The following is a 23,150-nucleotide window of genomic DNA, read 5'->3' on the forward strand; positions in this document are numbered from 1 at the left end:
AATTTCATTGTACTGTACATTCGTATAGGTATATATGACAAAGTATTCTTCTTCAGGTAAGGACAAATAATATGTTTTACTTTGCAGGGGTGTAGTATCAGGAGGAACCTCAATGGCACAGCCCAAAGGGCAGTAAAGAGGTTTAAGGAAGTCTTAGTTTTACTACAGGATCTTCAGAAAGATCCTGATATTCCAAAGTTATAGATACTAGTTCATCTGCCCGCATATGGTACCACTTGCATGTTGAGATGCTGAGGAAGAGTAGGGTGCAGAAAGTTAACAGCTACAACAGTATTTAAAAGCACTAAAAGAAAAATATCAATTGAACGCCAAGATACACTGATAGATAAAGTGCATTACTTATTGACCAATGGAGGTAAAACACTGGATGTTACCAATTTATATTTTGGGGATTTTTTACAGTTTTAATAAAGGTGTCCTAGGTGTTGACTACAATTAAACAAAATGCTTACTTGTTTGCATCTTTTTCTTTCCTCCCTAGTGAGTTTGACACCCTACCTATATTTGTTCCCCCTTATTGTTAGCAAGGTCTTCATACTGAAGCAAGAACAATGAAACCCCGCTCTATACCATGCAACCTTCGAGCCACTTCTCTCGCTTGTCTTGATTCTTGATCCTCCACCCAGAACTCAAGGAAGACGTTCATCAAGGCTCTTTTCTGTATTAGCACCAAAGTGGTGGAACGAACTTCCCCTAAACATCTGAGTCTCTCACTGTCTTTAAAAGACGATTAAAGACCTTCATCACCTCTTTATTAAACACTTACACTGAGTGTAAAAGAAAAACAGATTTTAGCAGATTTGTATCCCTGGACTGTCTACTTAAACTGGAGTAGGGAAATGTTTACTATGGAAGCACTTCTGTAAATCGGTCTGGATAAGAACGTCTGCTAAATGCAAAAAAATCAATGTACTGGAACATTGGCAAGGTGAGAGCGGAGTAGGTTGGCAATCCTGATGGCAAGCTGTCACTTCCAACCACTGTCTGAGGCAAAAGTACCAAAGGACTTATTTCCCTGCGTAAGGACTAAACCCTTACACCTAACACCTGCATCTTTACCACAAACTAATTAAACAAAAACCTGACCAGCAGGTGAAGCAGATTTTCCAATATCTGAGGGAAATACAGGAAAATGCAGCAAACACCGAATCTGAAACCACTTACGTACCCCTTACTGGAGATTGACTGTACTTTCCAGCAAGTGCTACACATGTAACTCGATAGCACAGTTACCCAGAGCTGCAGCCAGTGAGGCATTACTGCTGCTTTGTAGCATAGCATGGTCTCATTAAGCATATTAATAAGCTCAGCAATAAAAGAGGATGAATGTTGGAGCTGTTGTAAATGCTTACCCAGTAACATGCTTTGTTATGGCATGTGCTGAAGTCTTGTAAACGGATGAGAATCCATGTACAGTTCATTAAAAGCAATAATCCCAACATTCAAGGCCAACAATACAAGCAAAGTTTAGTTAATATGTGGCAATATTATCTAGGCAAACAGTCTTACAATAAGATACTATTTCATTTACATTTGCGGCATTTAGCAGATACTTTTATCCAAAGTGGCTTACATTTACGACTGGACACGATTTGAGCAACTGATTACTATTCCAGTACATTAACTACTGAGCTACCACTGTTTTTATTTAAGTTAATTTACAATCATACTGTGGTGAGCGGTTGTCTTGGGTCACCCCGTGCTGCACAGTAGGATACAGTGCTCCCACGGTCAGTGATAGCTCAGTGGTTAAGGTACTGGACTAGTAAACAGAAGGTTGCCGGTTCAAGCCCCGCCACCACCAAGTTGCCTCTGTTGGGTCCCTGAGCAAGGCCCTTAACCCTCAATTGCTCATTGTGTTCTGCTCATTGTGTAAGTTGCTTTGGATAAAAGCGTCTGCTAAATGCTGAAAATGTAAATGATGAAACAGTAACAAGGGTAAAATGGGGTAATTGTGTAGAGTGAGATGTGTTCGAGTGAATAGCACATTTCGTGTTTGAGCTGTAATGAGTTTGTCACCAACCAAGTGAGTTGTACATAGTGACCTATGTGTCATTATCACTTGTTCAATGAGTGGGATGGATCTGCCGTTTATCAGATGTGGCCTCTGTTTCCATGCCTTTGCAATTCACACAAGAGCTATTTTTTTCTAATAAAAAGGCTAAACTCCCAACTCCCCAAGACTACCAAGATCTATAACACAAGAAACTAAGACTCAGAACTTAGTTTTCACCTGACTATAATGTAGCCTCACAGAAAGCTGCATTGCATTTGGTGAGACACACTAAGCTCTCCAGATCATCCATTGCTAGTGCACGTGCCTCAATCAAACAGCTAGGTCGCAATTCTACTGCCTTTGTGAGGGTGCCTGGCCAGGTGATAGCACCACTGAGTTCTGAGTGTGGTGGGCTAGCACATTAGACCATTTCTCCGCCCTAAGGCCAGAAATACAACCCTATTTTAGAAAAACTTGGACGGTTTCTTAAATGCTAGTTTGACATTACATCCCTGTACTTATCTCTTTTTATACATCTTTCTGGAAGTACTTAAAAGATGTTGTGATGTTTAAAACATTTTATGTTACTGTTGCTCGTCAGGGTAATTGATGCTTTATCTGATCTAAATCTAATCTAACCTATGACGTGATGACATAAAAAGATTATGACGTTTACTAATGGGGTAGTAAATGCACAGGGATGACTGTAATGATGACTTACCGTTGATCGTCAGGCAACTGTAACCACTTCAATACAGTAAAAACTCTCTGCTCAAATGGAACTGATCTATAAAACACACACACACACACACACACACACACACACACACACACAATCCAAACATCTACCATAAAAATGATGTAATACTCCATGAGAGCTTAGCATTAATAAAGAGAATGAAAACACAGTTATGACACAATTTCCCAGAAACCCATGTTTGTATTTTATTTATTAATTTATTTATTATAACCCAGGTACTTCTCACAGACTGTGACTGAATGTGGAGTTTGAAACCATGTCCCAATGTTATTGGGGGGAACCCAATCTACTTGCTGAACCACCATTAATTTTACATTTATCCTAATCAGGGTCACTGTGATTTTGGCACCACATGGAAACATGACAGCTAATCCACCATCTGGATGTTAATAGAATGTGTGAAGAAGCTGGAGAAGCCAGATATAAACCTCAAGGACATAGAAGTTAGACCATAAAAAAGGTTTAACAGATAGTAGCTAAAGTGTTTCGTTATACTGTACAACCCTGTATTGTATAATGACAATAAAGTTGAATTGAATTGAATTATAGGTCTAGTTTGAACCCAGGACCAAAGGACCTTGGAGCTTTAAGGCTTTCACACTACCTGCTATTTAATTTTTTTATAATTAATAGTAAAATTATCCTTATCAGGGTTACTGTGGTTTTAGGAGTACAAATACCTGGACTGGTCCAGCAACTCGGATGCTCTATATAGAAAGGGCCAAGATCGCCTCGACCTACTGAGGGGACTGAGGTCCTTTGGAGTGTGCCGACCACTGCCATTTTTTATGCAGTGGAGTGGTGGGGAGGTGCAATCTTGAAGAGAGACAGGAAAAGACTAAACAAGCTGATCAAGATAGCGAGCTCTGTCTTGAACTGTCCTCTCGAACCTGTAGAGGAGGTGGGAGAAAGGAGGATGATAGCCGAGCTGTCATCCATCCTGGACAACACCACACATCCACTACACGAGTCTGTAGGGGTCCTAACAAGCTCCTTCAACACCAGACTCCTCCATCCCCTGTGTAAGAAGGAGCGCTACCGCAGGTCCTTCATTCCTGCAGCTATCAGGGCTTTCAATAACAGTATGTAATATGTGATACGTCTCTCATAATTACACTTACACATCAGGGAGAGACACCCTAGAGATGCTAGAATCCATCATAGGACACCACATACACAGTTTAATCTCTGTTATATTTAGGGGCAGTTTAGAGCAGCCAATCCACCTTCTGTATGTGTTGAAAGGTGGAAGAAAACCCAAAGTACCCAGAGCAGACCCAAGTGGACATGTGGAGAATGAACCAAACTCATCATAGACCACACAGCACCACACATTCATCCATTTGCTTCCTCACATACCTTTTCTGCAAGATTTTATGAGGTGAGAGGAAATCAGACTACCAACGGAAAACTCACACAAAATTAAGAGGTGTAAGAACATGCCAAACTCTTCACAGACAATGACCCAATGTGAGATTTTTTAACCCTGTGCTCTGTGTGGAATTGACGTTACCTGCAGCAGCACCGAGCGACAACAATTTCATCAATTCATTCTTTTATCTTTAATAACCACTTCATCATGATCAGGGTCATGAGAACACAGAAGGAACACACTGGCTAAGGACAGCCATATACTACAGGGCTTCATACATTAATTTATTAATTTATTCATTTACTTACTTACTTACTCACAAACCCCTGTGGACAATTTACTAAGTCCATTCCATTGTTAGGATGTGAGGTGAGAGGAAACCAGAAAACCCAGAGATAACTCACAAAAAAATGGGGCCAGAATATTCCAAACTGCTTACAGAAAGCAACCCGGGGCAATTTTCAAAACACTGGTGCAATCCAGCACCTCACTACTTGCTGGTCAACCAGCCATCCAGTTATAAAATGTAAATGTATTCCTTAATTATTTTCATTACTTGACATAGTTAATGGGTCAAAGTTAAGTTGTTGGGCCACTTTGAGCCATTAAAAGCACTTTAATTCGACTTGGCATAAATTTCACTCATTAGTGTCTGAAACTATAATAAAGTTCCCTCTGATTGTGTTTGAATGATGGTGGCGTACACTTTAACACTTCTGGCTAAAAACTTCTTATTGTAATCATTTCTAACCCGGCTGATAATAATGAATGATAATGTATACTGTACCCATTATATTTCTCATATATATTTGGATAGGTTTCATTTATTTTCACATCTGATCCTGGCCAGAAGAAGGTTCCTGCTCGCAAACCCTGACCCATCACTGTGTGCCAGATCTGAAATAGAAATAGATGGTGTCCAAAACACATTAGGTTATTTATGCACTGTGTGCTGAGCCTTTCAATAGTTCTAGTTTGCCCTCACCACCATTAACCCAACACACACACAAACGCACTATTATATAATTGCTCGTTATCTATAAAAAGCCATATACAAGCTTAAATAAAAATACAGATGCAAAACCTGATTATCTGGTTACCAACAGTATACACAAATACAATATATGATCAACAGTATGTGGACAACTGACCAAGAGCTTGTTGGACATCCAACTTTAAATCATGGCCATTAACATGACATTGGCTCTCTCTTCCCAGATTCCATTAAAAAATTTCCAGTATGTCTGTATGAAATTGTACCCATTCAGCCAAAAGACCTTTTGTGAGCTCAGGCACTGATGTTGGTTGTTAACCACATTTCTCCAAATCTAAAGACGTTTAATGAGGTCAAGTTCAGGGCTCTGTGCGGGTCAGTTTCAACTCATCAAACTATGTGTTCATGGCGCCCAGGGATATTCCGCCAGCACACCAACGCCGAGAACTCCTCAGTTCGAAACTCGGTGTTGCCACCGGTCGGCTGGGCGCCATCTGGCGAGCACAATTGGCAGTGCCTGCAGCAGATACTAAATGGCCACCGTATCTGTAGGGTGGGGGCCGGACTATGTGTGGGGTGGGATCTTCATACACTGTGTAAGGACCCTGATTGGTGGAAGAGCGCCTGTGCAGAATGCAGGGGTGAGAAGAGGAGGGCTGTGCATGTGTAGGAAGAGGTGTGTACAGCGACGTGCTCTCCTCCAATGCAATCGAGTATCCCTCAGCAGCGGAAGACAAACTGAGTGCACTAAATCAGGAGAAAATGTATATACACTGATCAGCCATAACATTAAAACCACCTCCTCCACTCACTGTCCATTTTATCAGCTCCACTTACCATACTGAAGCACTTTGTAGTTCTACAATTACTGACTGTAGTCCATCTGTTTCTCTGCATGCTTTGTTAGCCCCCTTTCATGCTGTTCCTCCATGGTCAGGACCCCCACAGGACAACTACTGAGCAGGTATTATTTGGGTGGTGGATGATTCTCAGCACTGCAGTGACACTGACATGGTGGTGGTGTGTTAGTGGGTGTTGTGCTGGTATGAGTGGATAAGACACAGCAGCGCTGATGGAGTTTGTAAACACCTCACTGTCACTGCTGGACTGAGAATAATCCACCAACCAAAAACATACAGCCAACAGCACCCCGTGGGCAGCATCCAGTGACCACTGATGAAGGTCTAGAGGATGACCAACTCAAACAGCAGCAATAGATGAGCGATCGTCTCAGACTTTACATCTACAAGGTGGAGCAACAAGGTAGGAGTGTCTAATAGAGTGGACAGTGAGTGGACATGCTATTTAAAAAACTCCAGCAGCGCTGCTGTGTCTTCTTCAATGGTCCTGTGGGGGTCCTGACCATTGAAGAACAGGGTGAAAGCAGGCTAAAAAGGTATGTAGAGAAACAGATGAACTACAGTCAATAATTGTATGTAGAATGACAAAGTGCTTCTATATGGTAAGTGGAGCTGATAAAATGGACAGTGAGTGTATATATAGATGTATAGTACATTAAAAACTGTGTTCATAGGCAACAAAAAGTGTGCCAAATTGTTGCCACAAAGCCGGATTTAATATATGCATTTAATATAGTTGGGTATGACTGAAAGCCCTAAACTCAGGGGTGTCCACATACTTTTGGCCATATATTTGGCAATATAGAATATTTCATTAAAAAAAAATAAAAATAAAAATTAATTAACTACAAAAAGAGGGGGGAAGTCTTACCGACTAGTTTTAATTTTTTTTAAATAAATCTTGAGACTAGTTTTGAGAACAGGGATTATCAGCTTCTTGTAATATTTATCAAAACTCCAGCCTGACTCCAGACTTATTTTCTTCTTTTGACTTAGAATGTGCACACGCCTAACTGATAATACTACTGAAGTGTTAGCCAAAAGTAATACTGAAACACAGAAACAGACTCAGAAATAGCATGAAGCACTGGGTGTGCAGGGGTGTGTGATGTTTACCGGTTGTCCGAGGTACCATCTGGGTTTGTCCTTCTCAGTGTTGGACAGAGAGAATGATGCATTAAATTCAGGATCGTACATGTAGTTATCCACCAAACCGTGAGACTCTGTGTACAGACCCTGCAGAATTGTATAGTCATTTATTATTACAGCTCACACACATTCATATGTGTTAAACCCTGCACAGAACTGAACAAACTCACTTTTAATAGGGTGACCATATTTTGTTTTTTTAAAATAGAGGACACTTGGTCCGGGGATTGGGGGAGAGGGGTAATTTCATGTAATTGGTGGCACCATAACATTGTGTATGGGGTAGAGGTTTAAAAAGTTGACAAATGCATCAATAACCATCCAACTATGTTTTTGAACTTATACATACAGCAATCAGCCATAACATTAAAACCACCTCCTTGTTTCTACGCTTACTGTCAATTTTATCAGCTCCACTTACTATATAGAAGCACTTTGTAGTTCTACAATTACTGACTGTAGTCCATCTGTTTCTCATACTTTGTTAGCCCCCTTTCACCCTGTTCTTCAATGGTCAGGACCCCCACAGAACCACTACAAAGCAGGTATTATTTGGGTGGTGGATGATTCTCAGCACTGCATTGAAACTGACATGGTGGTGGTGTGTTAGTGTATGTTGTGTGTATGAGTGGATAAGACACAGCACTGCTGCTGGAGTTTTTAAACATCTCACTGTCACTGCTGGACTAGAATAGTTCACCAACTAAAAATATCCAGCCAACAGCGCCCCGTGGGCAACAGCCTGTGACCACTGATGAAGGTCTAGAAGATGACCAACTCAACAGCAGCAATAGATGAGCGATTGCTCTGACTTTACATCTACAAGGTGAACCAACTAGGTACGAGTGTCTAATAGCGTGGACAGTGAGAGGACACGGTATTTAAAAAACTCCAGCAGTGCTGCTGTGTCTGATCCACTCATACCAGCACAACACACACTAACACACCACCACCATGTCAGTGTCACTGCAGTGCTGAGAATGATCCACCACCTAAATAATACCTACTCTGTGGGGGTCCTGTGGGGGTCCTGACCATTGAAGAACAACATGAAAGGGGGCTAACAGTATGTAGAGAAACAGATGGACTACAGTCAGTAATTGTAGAACTACAAAGTGCTTCTATATGGTAAGTGGAGCTGATAAAATGGACAGTGAGTGCAGAAACAAAGAGGTGGTTTTAATGTTATGGCTGATCAGTAATAATCACAACAAATAAAAAACTGTTGTCACCTATAAATAAAAGTCCCTGTATTTTTTAGTTTCTTTGATGTATTGCGCAATTATATCAGCAGACTTATTTAGTGTTTTAATTAAATTTACTTTTATTTACTTGCTCGCATCAGTAGAACCCCAAGGCTTAACAATACTAAGCTACTCAATCCACCAGTGAGTGACAACTCAAACTCCCAAAAACAGGAACAGTGAAGTCTTCTCAAACAAACAAACATACACCACAAAAGGACAGAAAATGAGAGGCTCCAGCAATGATCTGACTCATAGGGTGATGCAAATCATGCTTAATCAATCTTAGCAACTGCTTTTGAAATGACATCACAAGAGACAGGCTATCTGTTAATGTACACCTCTAAGCCCCCTGCCGGCCCCTATGTACATGATATATGGGCATGTTACAAGCAGTTAAAGAAGGTTTAATACCTATAAACATCCACACATGCAAAAATTACTGACCGTAACTATGGAGTAGTGGTTAGGAAAAGTTTTGCTGGGGAATACAGGTTGCATGAAGGCAGAGGATGTCCCACATCTTCCTTTAAAGGAAAATATTATGTATGAATTAACATAAATCATTGTTTTAAATTAATAAAATAAAAATAAAAAATCATTTAATACAGTCAGATGACAGATGAAATGTTCTTATATTAATAAACTAATGTATTCCTATGACCATGAAGAGGTCAGATTCCAGAAAGAAAGAAATACTTCATATACAGCATTATTCTATATTATACTACACCTAAACACCCAATCAGGTACTCTTTTGTGAAAGGTTATGTGTGTTTGTGTGTGTGTGTGTGTGTGTGTGTGTGTGTGTGTGTGTGTGTGTATTCTTACTTAGTTTATCCAGCACTGGGATAAGTGAGTACCATGTGTGCTGATACTCAGCCCTTAATCCATCCAGAGAGATGAGCAGCAGAGGCTGCCTCTTAAAACTAAACAAGAGATTAGCATAATAGAGCAGGTCAGAACTGAATAGAGGTTTATTACAATGTTATATATTCTATTAAAATAGACTTGAATTAAATAGAAGGAAAAAATGATGACCAAACAAAGAAATAGAATAAAATATAGTTAGAATAAAATTAAACAGCCTATATGAATTAAATATAATTAAGCCAAAAACAAACATGAACATGATTTACATACAAACCTCATTTTCAAAAAAGTTGTGGATTATTTTTTCACTTTAGTTTTTTAACTAACAAAAGTAAAAATAAAATATTGCCAATTTTTGCACTGATCATTGAATTTTGTAAATAGAAAGACATATAGAATTTGCTAATTTCTAAATTCATTTCTAAATTCACACAAAAAACAGAATAGCTTTTTTTAATGAAATAAAGTAACCTATAATAACCCATTATAATTTATTTAAATTATTATAAGTAGATATTAAAATGTAGTACATCAGAATCAGAATCTTTATTTTTGCCAAGTAGCAGGTGTACAAGGAATTTCTTTTGGTGCAGGTGTCAACATATAAACATCTAATTAAATAATAGACAGTTGTACTATATATAAACATAGAATAAAAAAAATATAGCAGCAACAACAACAGTATAGCATCCGATGAAGTATGCAATACAGTACGCTGCCAGACTTCAAGTATAAAAAAATCAGGTCCTCTGGCTCTGATCTATTGGCTGTACCCAGGTTCAAGCGGGCTACTATGGTGGCCGTTCATTCAGCTGTGCTGCCCCTCACCTCTGGAATTCCCTCCCTCCTACTCTACGCTCTGCTTCCTCCCTCACGCATTTCAAATCATTGCTTAACTGAGCTCTTCACTGAGCATTTTTCATAGTTTTTTTTGTTGTTGTTGTTGTTGTTGTTGTAAAGCGTCCTTGAGCATGGTTAATGGCGCTATTTAAGTATAACTTATTATTATTATTATTATTATTATTATTTAAAAAAATGTGCAATAGATATTTCAAGTAAAAAGGTGCAAATGAAAAGACAAGTAGAATATATGGATATTTGGAGCAGTCAATTTACTTATTCAGTGAATCTATTAATCACTTCAGTTTCTACAATGCACAGTTTTCTACTTGAAGTTTTGTTGGTTTACTTTTATATTTCCATTTCACAGTTTTTTTTTAAGTTTGTAAGTGTATTGTATTTATGTTTAGATAAATGTCTATGTTTATATAATATACTTTTTCCTATATTATTTTACTACATCCAAATTCCTTGTACAACTTATACTTGGATTTTGAATTTGGAAGGTCTAGAGTACAACAGAATGTAGAACGTAGATTATATTTTATTTTATTATTTTCTTTTCTAATCTTTTATATTTTCATGTACTACATTGTAATATCTACTTTATTGTATTATATTCTAATTATGGCACACAGTAAGATGCACAGTCAGTTTTGTCTTCCACTGCTGAGGTATACCCCATTGCATCCGAGGAGAGCATGTCGTTTCCGACACAGCCCTCCTTTTCTCACCCCTGCATTCTGCACAGGCATCTCTCCCGCCAATCAGGGTCCACCCACACATAGTCCGGCCCCAACCCTGCAGATATGGTGGCCAATTAGTATCTGCTGCAGGCACTGCCAATTATGCCCGTCATATGGCACCTGGGCGCCATAAGATGCTATTCTATTATAAATCTAGATTCTAGATCTATAATAGAATAGAATTTTACTGTATACCCTAATTAGAATGGAATAGAATAGAATCTAACTGTATGTCTTAATTAGAATACTGTAGAATAGAATAGAATAGAATAGAATAGAATAGAATAGAATAGAATAGAATAGAATAGAATAGAATACAATAGAATAGAATAAAGTGTATAGAGTTAAGTTGGATGGTACTTGGCTGGGCAGTTTGGGACACTCATGTTCACACACTGATCCTCCACCCAGGATGTCACTCCTGTCAACAAAACATTTCCAATTATTGTCAGGAACTGGTCTTTAATTGTGTGTGTGTGTGTTTGTGTATGTGTGCACAGGTGTGACTACAGTTGCGTGTGTGTGTGTGTGTGTGTGTGTGTGAGATTCATGGTCTCACCATTGCAGATGATGTCATAGTTGGTGTGTGTGATTTTGGATTGTGTGTGTGTGTGTGTATGTGTGGGAGTGTGTATAATGTAAGTGTGTGACTACAGTCCTGAGTGTGTTTGCACTTGTGCATGTCTGGGTGTGCATTACGTTCAGGTGTGACTACAGTTGGGTGTGTGTGTGTGTGTGATTAATGGTGTCTCACCATTGCAGACGATGTTGTAGTTGGTACAGCAGTCTCCAGCGCTCACACAGTCAGCAGAGCAGTGACACTTACTGCCTGATACACGTTTCTCCCCACAACGTAATGGTGTACACTCCCATCTCTCAGCTGCACACATTCACACACATTATCTTTATCTATTGTACCTAGAATCATATTAAAGTACAAGAATGTCATTAAAGTAACATGATATTCATTATTTTTATCATTAAGCAAGTAAATATTTTATTTGGTGATGTAGAAAAATCCATAATATTACTATTTCTCCTAATTCATTGTTACTGATTACATTTCACTACAATTGGTAACTTTATTGTCCTATATAAATACGGCTAGTTTGACTGCATTTACTACAGAACCATACAACAGTGTTTTTTTCTCAGAGTTGGGGGGGAAACCTTTGGTTGTCACTCTATACTGAGAAGAAGAATTGTGTTCATATGGTAAAACATTGAACTCCAAATAACAGGCCTGTCAAATCAGAAGCTGCTGAATTAAGGACATTTTACACAGCCAAGCCAATCCATGGGATTATAGGCTGCCATGCAATGAACTTTACTTTACTTTACTTTAGGGTACTGATCTGAAAGCAAACACTTTTTCTATTGCACAGCCCTTCAAACCTGTGGTGATGTGATGCTTGTTTGACTGTAAAGAGTGGCATCTAATAACTAATGTTTGCCTGTTACAGACAGGGACTTCCAGAAATCCAGGCTCGATACACACTCCTGTCATTTTACTTTCTTAAGAAATGTGTTTGTTTTTGTTTTTTAATTATATATATATATTAGGGCTGTCGTTAATCGAGATTAAAATTTTTAATCAAACTATTTTTATTCGGCTATGTTTTATGTGCCACGTAAATATGTGTCTCTGTGGTAATTTGTGCTGCTTTCACACAGAAACATTGTGTTTATACTGTAGAGATAACACGGGTCTTTCTCCAGTTTGCGTCGTGAGTTACAAATTACTCAAGCTGCTGCTGCTACATATTGCGAAATATCGGGTATTTTAAATAATCATTTTCAAAAAGTGTGAAAAATCATTACTAGACAAAATTACAGTTATTGATTGACGCTTTAATATCATCTTTGGTCAGAGCGCATTTGTCTCATCAGGGATCTGTGCGCACGGATACACGTTACAGGCTAACTGAAAGTCCATAAACTGTACACGTCGTAGGAACATTACAATCACTGGAGTTAAATGGATCGCAATGGACTGTATAAATGCTTTAACATAGTAAACGATGTGGGTCGACATGACGTTATACGTGTTGCACAGGGGCATAACTACAGGGGGGCGGGGCAGGTGCATTGGGTGTTTCCTCCACGACATGAACTCAACCACTCACCTCACTGCCCCCCCATTGGCTGCACTCGCCAGGTCGTTATTATTATATTACAATATTTTCCATTATTGTTCCGTTAAGTAAAATTAAAATAAATAAAACTGTGCATTAAAAATACCAGAGCCAGGCATTTGGACTTAAAGATGAGTAGCTGTTAACGACTCTATATAGGCATTGGCTGGCTTTCTAAAAATAATTAACATTTAATAATTTTATCATAATTTCATTTTTTTTTTATTGGTAAACATTTTATTGCAATAAAAATGTGCATAACTGTTCAAATTGTGCTTAGTTATTAGTTTGCGATTAATTGCGATTATGTCTATGTTTATATAATATACTTTTTCCTATATTATTTTACTACATCCAAATTCCTTGTACAACTTATACTTGGCGAAATAAAGATTCTGATTCTGAGATTTTGAATTTGGAAGGTCTAGAATACAACAGAATGTAGAACATAGATTATATTTTATTTTATTATTTTCTTTTCTAATCTTTTATATTTTCATGTACTACATTGTTATATCTACTTTATTGTATTATATTCTAATTATGGCACACAGTAAGATGCACAGTCAGTTTTGTCTTCCACTGCTGAGGTATACCCCATTGCATCCGAGGAGAGCATGTCGTTTCCGACACAGCCCTCCTTTTCTCACCCCTGCATTCTGCACAGGCATCTCTCCCGCCAATCAGGGTCCTTACACAGCGTATGAAGATCCCACCCACACATAGTCCGGCCCCAACCCTGCAGATATGGTGGCCAATTAGTATCTGCTGCAGGCACTGCCAATTATGCCCGTCATATGGCACCTGGGCGCCATAAGATGCTATTCTACTATAAATCTAGATTCTAGATCTATAATAGAATAGAATTTTAGAATTTTGCTGTATACCCTAATTAGAATGGAATAGAATAGAATCTAACTGTATGTCTTAATTAGAATAGAATAGAATAGAATAGAATAGAATAGAATAGAATAGAATAGAATAGAATAAAGTGTATAGAGTTAAGTTGGATGGTACTTAACTAGTAGTTATTAGTTTGCGATTAATTGCGATTAATTTGGTTCTTTACTCGCGATTAATCTTGATTAAAAAATTGTATCGCGTGACAGCCCTAATATACTGTATATATATATTGCAACCACCCCCCATTTTCCTTCCAATTTAGTCGTATCCAATCACTCGATTACATTACACTTCCTCTTTATTGATGTTGACCCTCACTCTTAGCAATGAGAGCCGCGATTAACATACACCCCCTCTGACTGCATCTTTTCACCTGCACGAGGCGAGTTCATATGCGGATCAGCTTTGTGTACGGAGAGACACACCCTTAACCTTATTACCCCTCGTCTCTGTGCAGCGCCATCAATCAGCCAGCAGAGGTTGTAATTGCATCAGTCACAAAGAATCCCCTCTGGCACCCTCCCTTGAACAACCAGCCAATCATCGTTCTTGTAGGCGCCCAGCAGAGCTGATATTTGAACCAGAGCCGTAGAGAGAGTTGCGACACTCCTTGATCTCGCTGCCACGTGGTCACGTGGTTCATGTAACCCTCCAATAGTTCCAAACAAACCCGGCGCTGTCATGTTCTCATATGGGACAGGCAGCAGTGAATGAAATATTAAACGCTAAATAATAAACATTCGTACAATTTCTGGGTATTTTCACCTGCGTTTACATTTACTGCATCTGCTTTAATGTCAATTTGGTATATGAAGTGGAAGATTGATGTTTATAATGACTTGTTAATAGGTCGTTCTTGTTAACACACAGTACATTATATTAGCATACATTACATAATGCCATATCATTAAGTAGTAGAGACAATATACAGTACAGAGATTAGACAGTTTTTTTGTTTTGTTTTTTGCATAAACTAATCTCCCTTCACTTTCCTGAGGATTCATAATAATAATAATAATCATTTTGGTTAAACACTAAACCATGTGGCTGGATTCATAAGGTTTACCTGCACTGAATGAACAGATTGATAAACACACTACCGTACCTTTAACATTATAGTGCAGGTACATGAAATAGCATGAATTCATCTCTTATTTCATGAGTGATTAATAATTGATTCCTACATGTAATACATGAATGAATTCATTATGAATATGCACAAGTTCATTTTGTCTAATGTAAGTGGTGGACAAGGTACACAAACCATGTAGTTGAGTTAAAGTAGAGATATCCAAGGTAACATATTACTCCAGTAAAAGTAGTAGTAAAAGTAAAAATACTCTTTAGCTCCACTAAAGTACTAAACTAAATTTACCTTCAAATGTACTTAAGTATGAAAGTAAAAGTAGAATGATTTATTGTGGTTCTAATGTTTTATGATCATTTCTGTAACAAGACTCTTGATTAATCAACTCATTTTAGGTGAAAAGACTCTAGTGTCATTAATTTAGCTTAACTGACTAAGCTAAATTGGGTTATACCTATTAATTAAGATAAACATGTAACATGTAGTGCTGAGCAAATGCTAAACAATAACAGTATTAAGTATATTAATGACATACAGCAACATACAGCTAAAAATGCTTGATAAGTAGTGGAAATGAATGGGGCTCTATGGGATGTTTGGAATTATTCAGAGCTCCACAACCCGGAAGCTGCGCAGAAAAATGTCCCGCCCCCGTTACAACGGTTCCCTATGGGAGTATCGCCACTCTGTTCTCTCTACCACTCTGGTTTGAACCAACGAGACTGAGAAGTCATTTCTGGTGCTAGCTGCCCACCTAAGCACCTTCTAATCTTTATTTACAGCATGTGGAGTACTTGCCAGTACTTGCCAGTAGTATGATGTAATAACATGGAGTAGAACTCTTAAGACTGGAGTAGAATAGAAAATGAATTGAGGATCTTAAAAGTTTATTGTTTATTTTATTTTTCCCCCCGTTTAACCAGTAGAAAATCATAAATTTAAATAGAACTAAATATTTAAAAATAAAATAGAAAGGAAACTAATAATAAACATGTACGATAAAACAGAATCAAGCCAGTATATGATATAACCCAATAAAATTAAATAAAACAAAGCTTTGAACAATAGAACAAAAAAAACACTGAACAAATCTTAGCTACTGTATGTTGTTACCATTTATTTATAGTAATGTGTTTATGATCTGGATCTGATCTAAATTAAGCAGGACTCACTGGGCTGGAGGCAGATATCCTTAAAATCACGGCAGCAGCTGTTAGTGACCACACACTGATCATCACATCGACAACTTGGAGTTTCATAATCATACGGCTCATAGCAGCGGTTCCGACACGACTCTGGTACTGATAGAGAGATAGATACATGTTATAAGGAAATTTGTTTCTCATTTGGTAATTGTTTAATTTAAATTATACACATTGTGGTATCTGCACAAGACATGATGTTACATGGGTAATAAATGTGTACATGGTGTAATATTTGGTGTATTTTTTTGTGAATAGACAGACCTTTGAACAAGCCTAAGGGCTCACTTAAAATTACAGGAAGAAATCTTGAGAGGAACCAGACTCAGCAGGGACCTCAATCCTCCTTGGGTGAAAAGCTTGTGCTCATTGTTCCCTTTTGCTTTTTTTTTATTTTTTGGGGGGATTAATACAAGGTAGGTGCATCTAAAAAGTGATAGTATATTATATTTATACTATATATGTTATATTATAATTTCAGTCCTTGCTTAAAGTGTGATTAAAGTGCTCAACTGTGATGTGATTGCAGTGAACCATAAGTGCTGACAATTAGAAATCCAAAATAAATAAATAAATAAATAATTACCTTTGTTTTTGCATTTTTCCAGTTGAAGCCCAAGCCCAAGGCCCAGTCCTAATATGATGGTCACAACAGACACAGCCAAAGTGATTATCTACACACATAAACACACACACACACACACACACACATCAAATGACCAAACCCTCGTTTATACTAGTCTCAATGACTACATGAGATGAACTCAAAAATCCCAAACATTTTAGATACAGACTATTTTTCTAATATGCTATTATCATAAAGCTATATCGACTATCTCAAGTACATAAAGAAGTACCAGTAGAAGATAATGCAAGTATCTACACAGAAGTCCAGTACCACCCAAATCTTTGGGTAAAACGCAGGAATATACCACGGATATGGCACCAGTCTATCACAGGGCAACACACTGGCTTACTTACACACTTCTATGGATACTTGGATGGAGAGCAGCCAATTTACCTTTTAGTTAATTATTTAATGAATCACCTCAATTGCTACCATGTTTTGTTGATTTACTTTTATATTTCCATTCCATTATGTTGCTTTTTTACTTAAAGTTTGTCGTGTACTGTATTCATGTTTAGATAAATGTCTATGTTTATACAATATCAGAATTAGAATACACCCTCAGCCACCTTCCCCAGCATGCAACAGCATAGAGGATAGCACTCGTTACCACAGACTCATAGAAGATCTTGAGCATAGTCCGGCAGATGTTGAAGGACCTCAGGCGCCTCAAAAAATAGAGCCGACTTTGGCCCTTCCTGTAGAGGGCACTTCCTTCCTTCCAATATATGTACTTTCTTCTATAAAATTTTACTAAATCAAAATGTTGACACCTGTATTAAGAGAAATTCCTTGTACACCTGGTACATGGTGAAATTAAAATTCTGATTCTAAGATTATGAATTAGGAAGGAATGAAGCTACGTCACCTGAAGAAAACCCACCCAGATACAGTGAGAATATGCAAATTCTCACAAACCCAGGCTCCAAGGACCCATGTTGCTGTTGCTGTGTGGCACCCTGTCTACCTTTGTTGGACACTGTACCACCCTAACAGTAGTTAACAGTAATTCAGCCAAGAAAATATCACAGCTCAAACAAATAAACATCAACAAAACTATATAATTATATACTATATGAGTCAGGTTATGTCAAACTAACCATCTATGTTTGACCAATGCAATGCCAATTAAAACTTATAATAAAAATATAAACTGTTTATATTTTAAGGGTCTTTATGTACAGAATACAGCGGAAGTAAGAACACCCCTGTGCAATATCACTTAAATGTCAAATAATTGAAAATTGTATTACCTCTCAATAATTGCATTGATTTTAAGTAGAGTATTCCTTTTTAAGAACCACCAAAAATAAATACTTTAAAAATACTATGTTAAAAATACAGGCCTCAAAGTAGACAATCAATGCAACAAAAGTGAATCACCCACACACAAGTTAGAAATACTGTGATAATTGAAACAAAACTGAATAAATTTGTGATTTCAAATTAGCATAAAACAGATGGGCAAGTGTTTCAGACTTGGCACAGGGGTTATTAATGGAAACAGGAGTTTCTGTGATGGCTCAGACAGTGTGAAGATTAAAAACAAAAAGTAAGGTTTGTAAACTGTAAATTAAATCCTCTGTGATTCTTGCTGAATATTTGTAAGAAAAGTAATTGTTTTATTTTGAAGAATAAATTTTGGTGTTGTGGTTGGGTTTGCATGGAAAAAGCTTTGCTTTGTTAATACTGGTGGGTGTGTGTGTGTGTGTGTGTGTGTGTGTTTTCTTTACTGAAGAGCATTTTTTCTGCAAAGTAACTGCACTCATGTTGTTAATGCACTTATGTTGTCAATATTAGCTCTACAAACGTAACAGTTTATGAATTTGTAAACCTTATCAACACAGAATGCATTTGTTTATCACGCAGCTAGCAAAGTGTTTTGAACTTTTAAATGTCAGGTTGAATGTATATAAATACACTTTATATCACGATTGCATTTAGCTAGCAGATTTGTCGGTGCATTTCAGGTGCAGTCAAACAACACCTCACAGATACACAACAGATGCTACACTGTTATTTGTATTTCCAGATGTAGGATAACATTAGCACTGATACACTTCATGATTAAAAGTAATACACAGTGATAACATTGATACACTGTATGAGAAAATGTAAAACACCAGACAGATAATAGTCAAATGTGTGCTACCATTTTAAAATCATACTTAATATTGCATATTTAGTCTTACTGTGCCATTTTAAATAAACTAAAAAGCACTGAATGCAAATTAAAACATGCTAACAATTCACCTTGTTTCTATCCATAAATGACACCTGCTAGGTCAGTTAGCAACTAGCTGCAAGCCTGTTTGTGATATGCTAATACAGTGTATTAACATAAAATCACATTTTGATGGTGTTCTAAACTGTTTAAACGAATTAAGCTGTTAAATTAATTACTGATTATTTACTGGGTGTTAATTTATCAACTCTTTTATAGTGAGTCTTACTGTCTAGATAGCTGGCATGCTAACTGTGATAGATGCTGATTTTGGTGCATTTTGAATTGCTTTCTGTGCTCTTCCATAATTGCATAACTGACACAGTAAGCAGCTTTATTTGCTTTTCTTTTTGTACTTTTTATTAAATTTAGAATTAAAAATTCAGCTTTTTCTGTTATTCTGAAGTGAGACACATATCACTCACTCACTTTCTAAGCGACTTATACTAATCAGGGTCATGGGGGGTGCTGGAGTCTATCCCAGCTCTCAATGGGCGCAAGGGACACAGAAACAACCTGGACAGGGCGCCAGTCCACACACAGACATCTAATGCCAAGTTCACACTACACGACTTTCCAAGTCGTCAGGTCGCCGTACAGTTCACACTACATGACTGGATCTCTTGTAATCGGGAGTCTTTCAAGTCGGTGTGTATTTAACACTACACAACTGATCAGTGATAGGGGGGTTCACACTACACCATCTATCACCAACTGGAATCGCAGACAAACTTCTCTGGTCTCCCAAACTACGTTCTGTCACGAAAACAAATGTGAGAAGTGACGAGGGGTTTAATGATACCACGTCCAAAAATGCACATCAACAAGTAGCGAGCGATCAAAGTTTGTGTGGTAATATGCAGCGTAAAATTAAGGAGAAAAAATAAATGAATCTGAGTGGATTTGGCTACATGTATGGATTGTATGGATTGTTCTATAGTGAGTTGGAGGTTAATAAATATTTTATGCAATGAAACGTTGGTATTATGTTTTGTAGAGAACGATAAGGTCAGAAATACTGTAAAACTTGTGTGTGTGCCGGTGTATTCTGATATATACTATATTTTGCCCCTGTCCCACCTTTTAACAACTCCTCCCCTGCGTTTCCCCTCACACCGTATCTTGTGTTCTCATTGGCTGTTCGACATAGCACTCATTGCCAGTCGGGCAACTCAGATCCAGATATCTGACATGCTAGAAATCTCACTTCGGAGCGCTCGGCGAGCCGCTCAGATCGAGTTGTTGAGTAGTTCACACATAGAGATCGAGAGCCGAGTTTCGATCATCGAGCGTCGAGTTGCTCCCGAGCCGGCAAATCTAGCGCCGACCAGTCGCCGAGCTAAAATCAGGGCAAAAATCGTGTAGTGTGAACTAGGCATATGGGCAATTTTTGTACCTCCAATTTACCTCAATTGCACATCTTTGGACTGTGGGAGGAAAGCAGAGCTCCCAGAGGAAACCCATACAGACACAGGGAGAACATGCAAACTCCACACAGAAAGGACCCAGACTGTTCCACCTGGGATTCGAACCCAGGACCTTCTTGCTGTAAAGCGACAGTGCTACTCACTGAGTGACACATACCAGTATGTATGGAAATTAATAGGATATTAATTGATAATAATCAGTTTTCTACAAAGTCAGCAGCAGCCAGATCTATTTCTTTGTAGCAAATACTACCTAGCTAGTAATTTATTTATTTATTAGGATTTTAATGTCATGTTTTACATTTTGGTTACATTCATGACAGGAACAGTATATATTATAGGAACAGTTATATTGAACACAGTCGTGGACCATTTTTATCTCCAGAGCACCTGGAGTAAACCCACGCGGACACGGGAAGAGCATGCAAACTCCACACAGAAAGGACCCGGACCACCTCACCTGGGGATCGAACCCAGGACCTTCTTGCTGTGTGGCAACAGTGCTACCCACTGAGCCACCGTGCCACCCCCCTAGCTAGTAAAATCGGACTAAAATTCTGATTAGTGTGACAACAGAGGCCATTCTGCACACTTTTAAAACCAACCAAGAAGAGCTTTGACTGATAACACGCACAAGAGGTGACAGTCAAACCAAATGTGAGGGCCATTATAAAGTAATAAATCAGAAGCCTGGAATCAGACTTGAACATATTATTAACACACATGCACCTCATTAGTAAAAGATACTCACAATAATGAGTTTCCTCTTGTTTTTGTAAATCTTGCTGAATTCCATGTTGTTTTGGGGTTGAGGGAGTGAATGAAGAGTGCAGAGCTGCTGGACTCCAGCAGTTAATGAGGGTTATAAAAAAAGCTTGTGAGTGAAAGTGTGGTCGTGAGCTGGCCGTGAACTATGGAACTTGGAGCTTTGTGTGTGTGTATGTGTGTGTGTGATTGTTTGAATGATTGATTGATTCCCAGATGGAGCAGTCCAGGTTCTTTCTGTGTAGGGTTTGCATTTTCTTCCAGTGTCTGTGTGGGTTTCCTTCGGGTGCTCTGGTTTCCTCCCACAGGTCCAAAGAGGTGCAGTCAGATTAACTAGAAATGCTAAAATTGCCTTAGATGTGATTCCTGTTTGGGGTGTTTCCTGCCTTTCACCCGGTGAATTGTACCCACTGCGTATCAGAATAGGATAAAGTGGTGGTAAAACAGAAATGAATGAATGAATGAATGAATGAATGAATAATTCGCCAGTGACCCCATTTTAAAGACAATTTTTGTAACCGTAATAGACCCACACACCAGGCCCACAGTGGGCTTCTTTTTATTTAGTATTTTAGAATACACAGAACAGGTCTATCACAGGCTTTGCTAAGAGGCTTAATAGAGGCAACTTGGCGATGGTAGAGGTAAAGCTTGAACCGGCAACCTTTCTAGATACTAGACAGTATCTTTACCATTGAGCTACCACTGCCCAAAGTCATGAGCCCCAAGTCATGTATCAATATAGAAGTAAACAATACATAATATATACAATGTGGCGGCCCCATAAATCGATCAGTACCCGACAACGCCACCCCTTGGTTTACACCCAGAGCAAAGGGGAGCTCTGATTGGAAAATAATTACAAACACAGGTTTTGAAAAAATATACCAAGTGTTTATTTATTAAGCAATACTAAAAGTTACATGTCGCTGTCAGTTTACTGGTTTTAAAAGAATATAGGAAGCTAAAGTCACCTATCTAATAAAGCTGGTCAGACACCACCGGAGCTGGGAAACCAACCCGAGGCTTCAAGCCCACAGCACGTGTGAGAAACAAAAGCCAAAACCCCAAAAATGGGAAAAGAATAAAGAAAATGTACCAATTTGGCACTGAAAACCCAATAACTTGCATGCGTTACACTGCAATATTGACCACTCCAGTGCACACAACACAAACACCCCAATAAATTAGTTCCCAGCTTCGTAGTTCTGACCAAACCCTAAAAATAGATAGTGGCAAAGCACTTCTAATGAACACCTATAAATATATAGCATTTAGAGGAGCAGCACAGAATGGGTAACCCCACTATCAAAAGACGACTATAAAAAGAAACACTACTAGAGAACAGCAGCCAGCACCCAATACCGTGGTACCAGAAGGTCAGCATAACATGGTTTCCACGTATACTTGGCAACTTCCTGGCCTCCTTTTCATAATCCTAGTAGGTACACCGGGAGATGCACTGAAACCCTCCAAGGACCCCAAGTCGTCCATTTAAATACCTTCCACAGGACCTCATAATTGCAGACCACATAATTGCCTGCTCCATCCTTTTCTTTCGCGCAAGCAATTTCGAGCTACAATTACACAGGCTACAAATATATAAACAATATAGAAGTGCATCAGATATTCCGATAGCACACCAGCGCTGGGATTCTGAACTCCCCAACAAATTGGCTAATCTAAATTGGGAGAAAAAGGAAAGAGAATGCATAAATCTAGCTATCTATTTCCTCAGCTGCTTCCGTTAGGGGTCGCCGCCAGATCATGATCTGCATTATTGATTTGGCACAGTTTTTACGCCGGATGCCCTTCCTGACACAACCCTCCCTATTTATCCGGGCTTGGGACCGGCACTACAATGCACTGGTTTATGCATCCTCGGTACCTATAGGACAATTCAGTGTCTCCAATTAGCCTTGCT

At 38.5% G+C, this 23,150-nt stretch overlaps 1 protein-coding gene across 1 annotated transcript in view; it reads right to left on the reverse strand.

The window, feature by feature from the left end:
- Nucleotides 1–21,295, reverse strand: part of LOC134319289 (venom phosphodiesterase 1) — a 64,559-nt gene extending 43,264 nt beyond the window's left edge. The window contains exons 1-10 of the mRNA XM_063000380.1: nt 21,213–21,295; nt 16,769–16,856; nt 16,153–16,281; nt 11,610–11,735; nt 11,216–11,276; nt 9,228–9,325; nt 8,844–8,923; nt 7,120–7,239; nt 4,937–5,046; nt 2,739–2,804 (exon numbers count right to left, since the gene is read on the reverse strand). Coding sequence (XP_062856450.1) covers nt 2,739–2,804; nt 4,937–5,046; nt 7,120–7,239; nt 8,844–8,923; nt 9,228–9,325; nt 11,216–11,276; nt 11,610–11,735; nt 16,153–16,281; nt 16,769–16,856; nt 21,213–21,257 — 923 coding nt within the window. The 5' untranslated portion in view covers nt 21,258–21,295. The remainder of the gene's footprint in view (nt 1–2,738; nt 2,805–4,936; nt 5,047–7,119; nt 7,240–8,843; nt 8,924–9,227; nt 9,326–11,215; nt 11,277–11,609; nt 11,736–16,152; nt 16,282–16,768; nt 16,857–21,212) is intronic.
- Between the last annotated feature and the right edge of the window lie 1,855 nt (nt 21,296–23,150).

The sequence above is a fragment of the Trichomycterus rosablanca genome, chromosome 1 (assembly GCF_030014385.1).
Source record: "Trichomycterus rosablanca isolate fTriRos1 chromosome 1, fTriRos1.hap1, whole genome shotgun sequence".
Taxonomy (NCBI): Eukaryota; Metazoa; Chordata; class Actinopteri; order Siluriformes; family Trichomycteridae; genus Trichomycterus; species Trichomycterus rosablanca.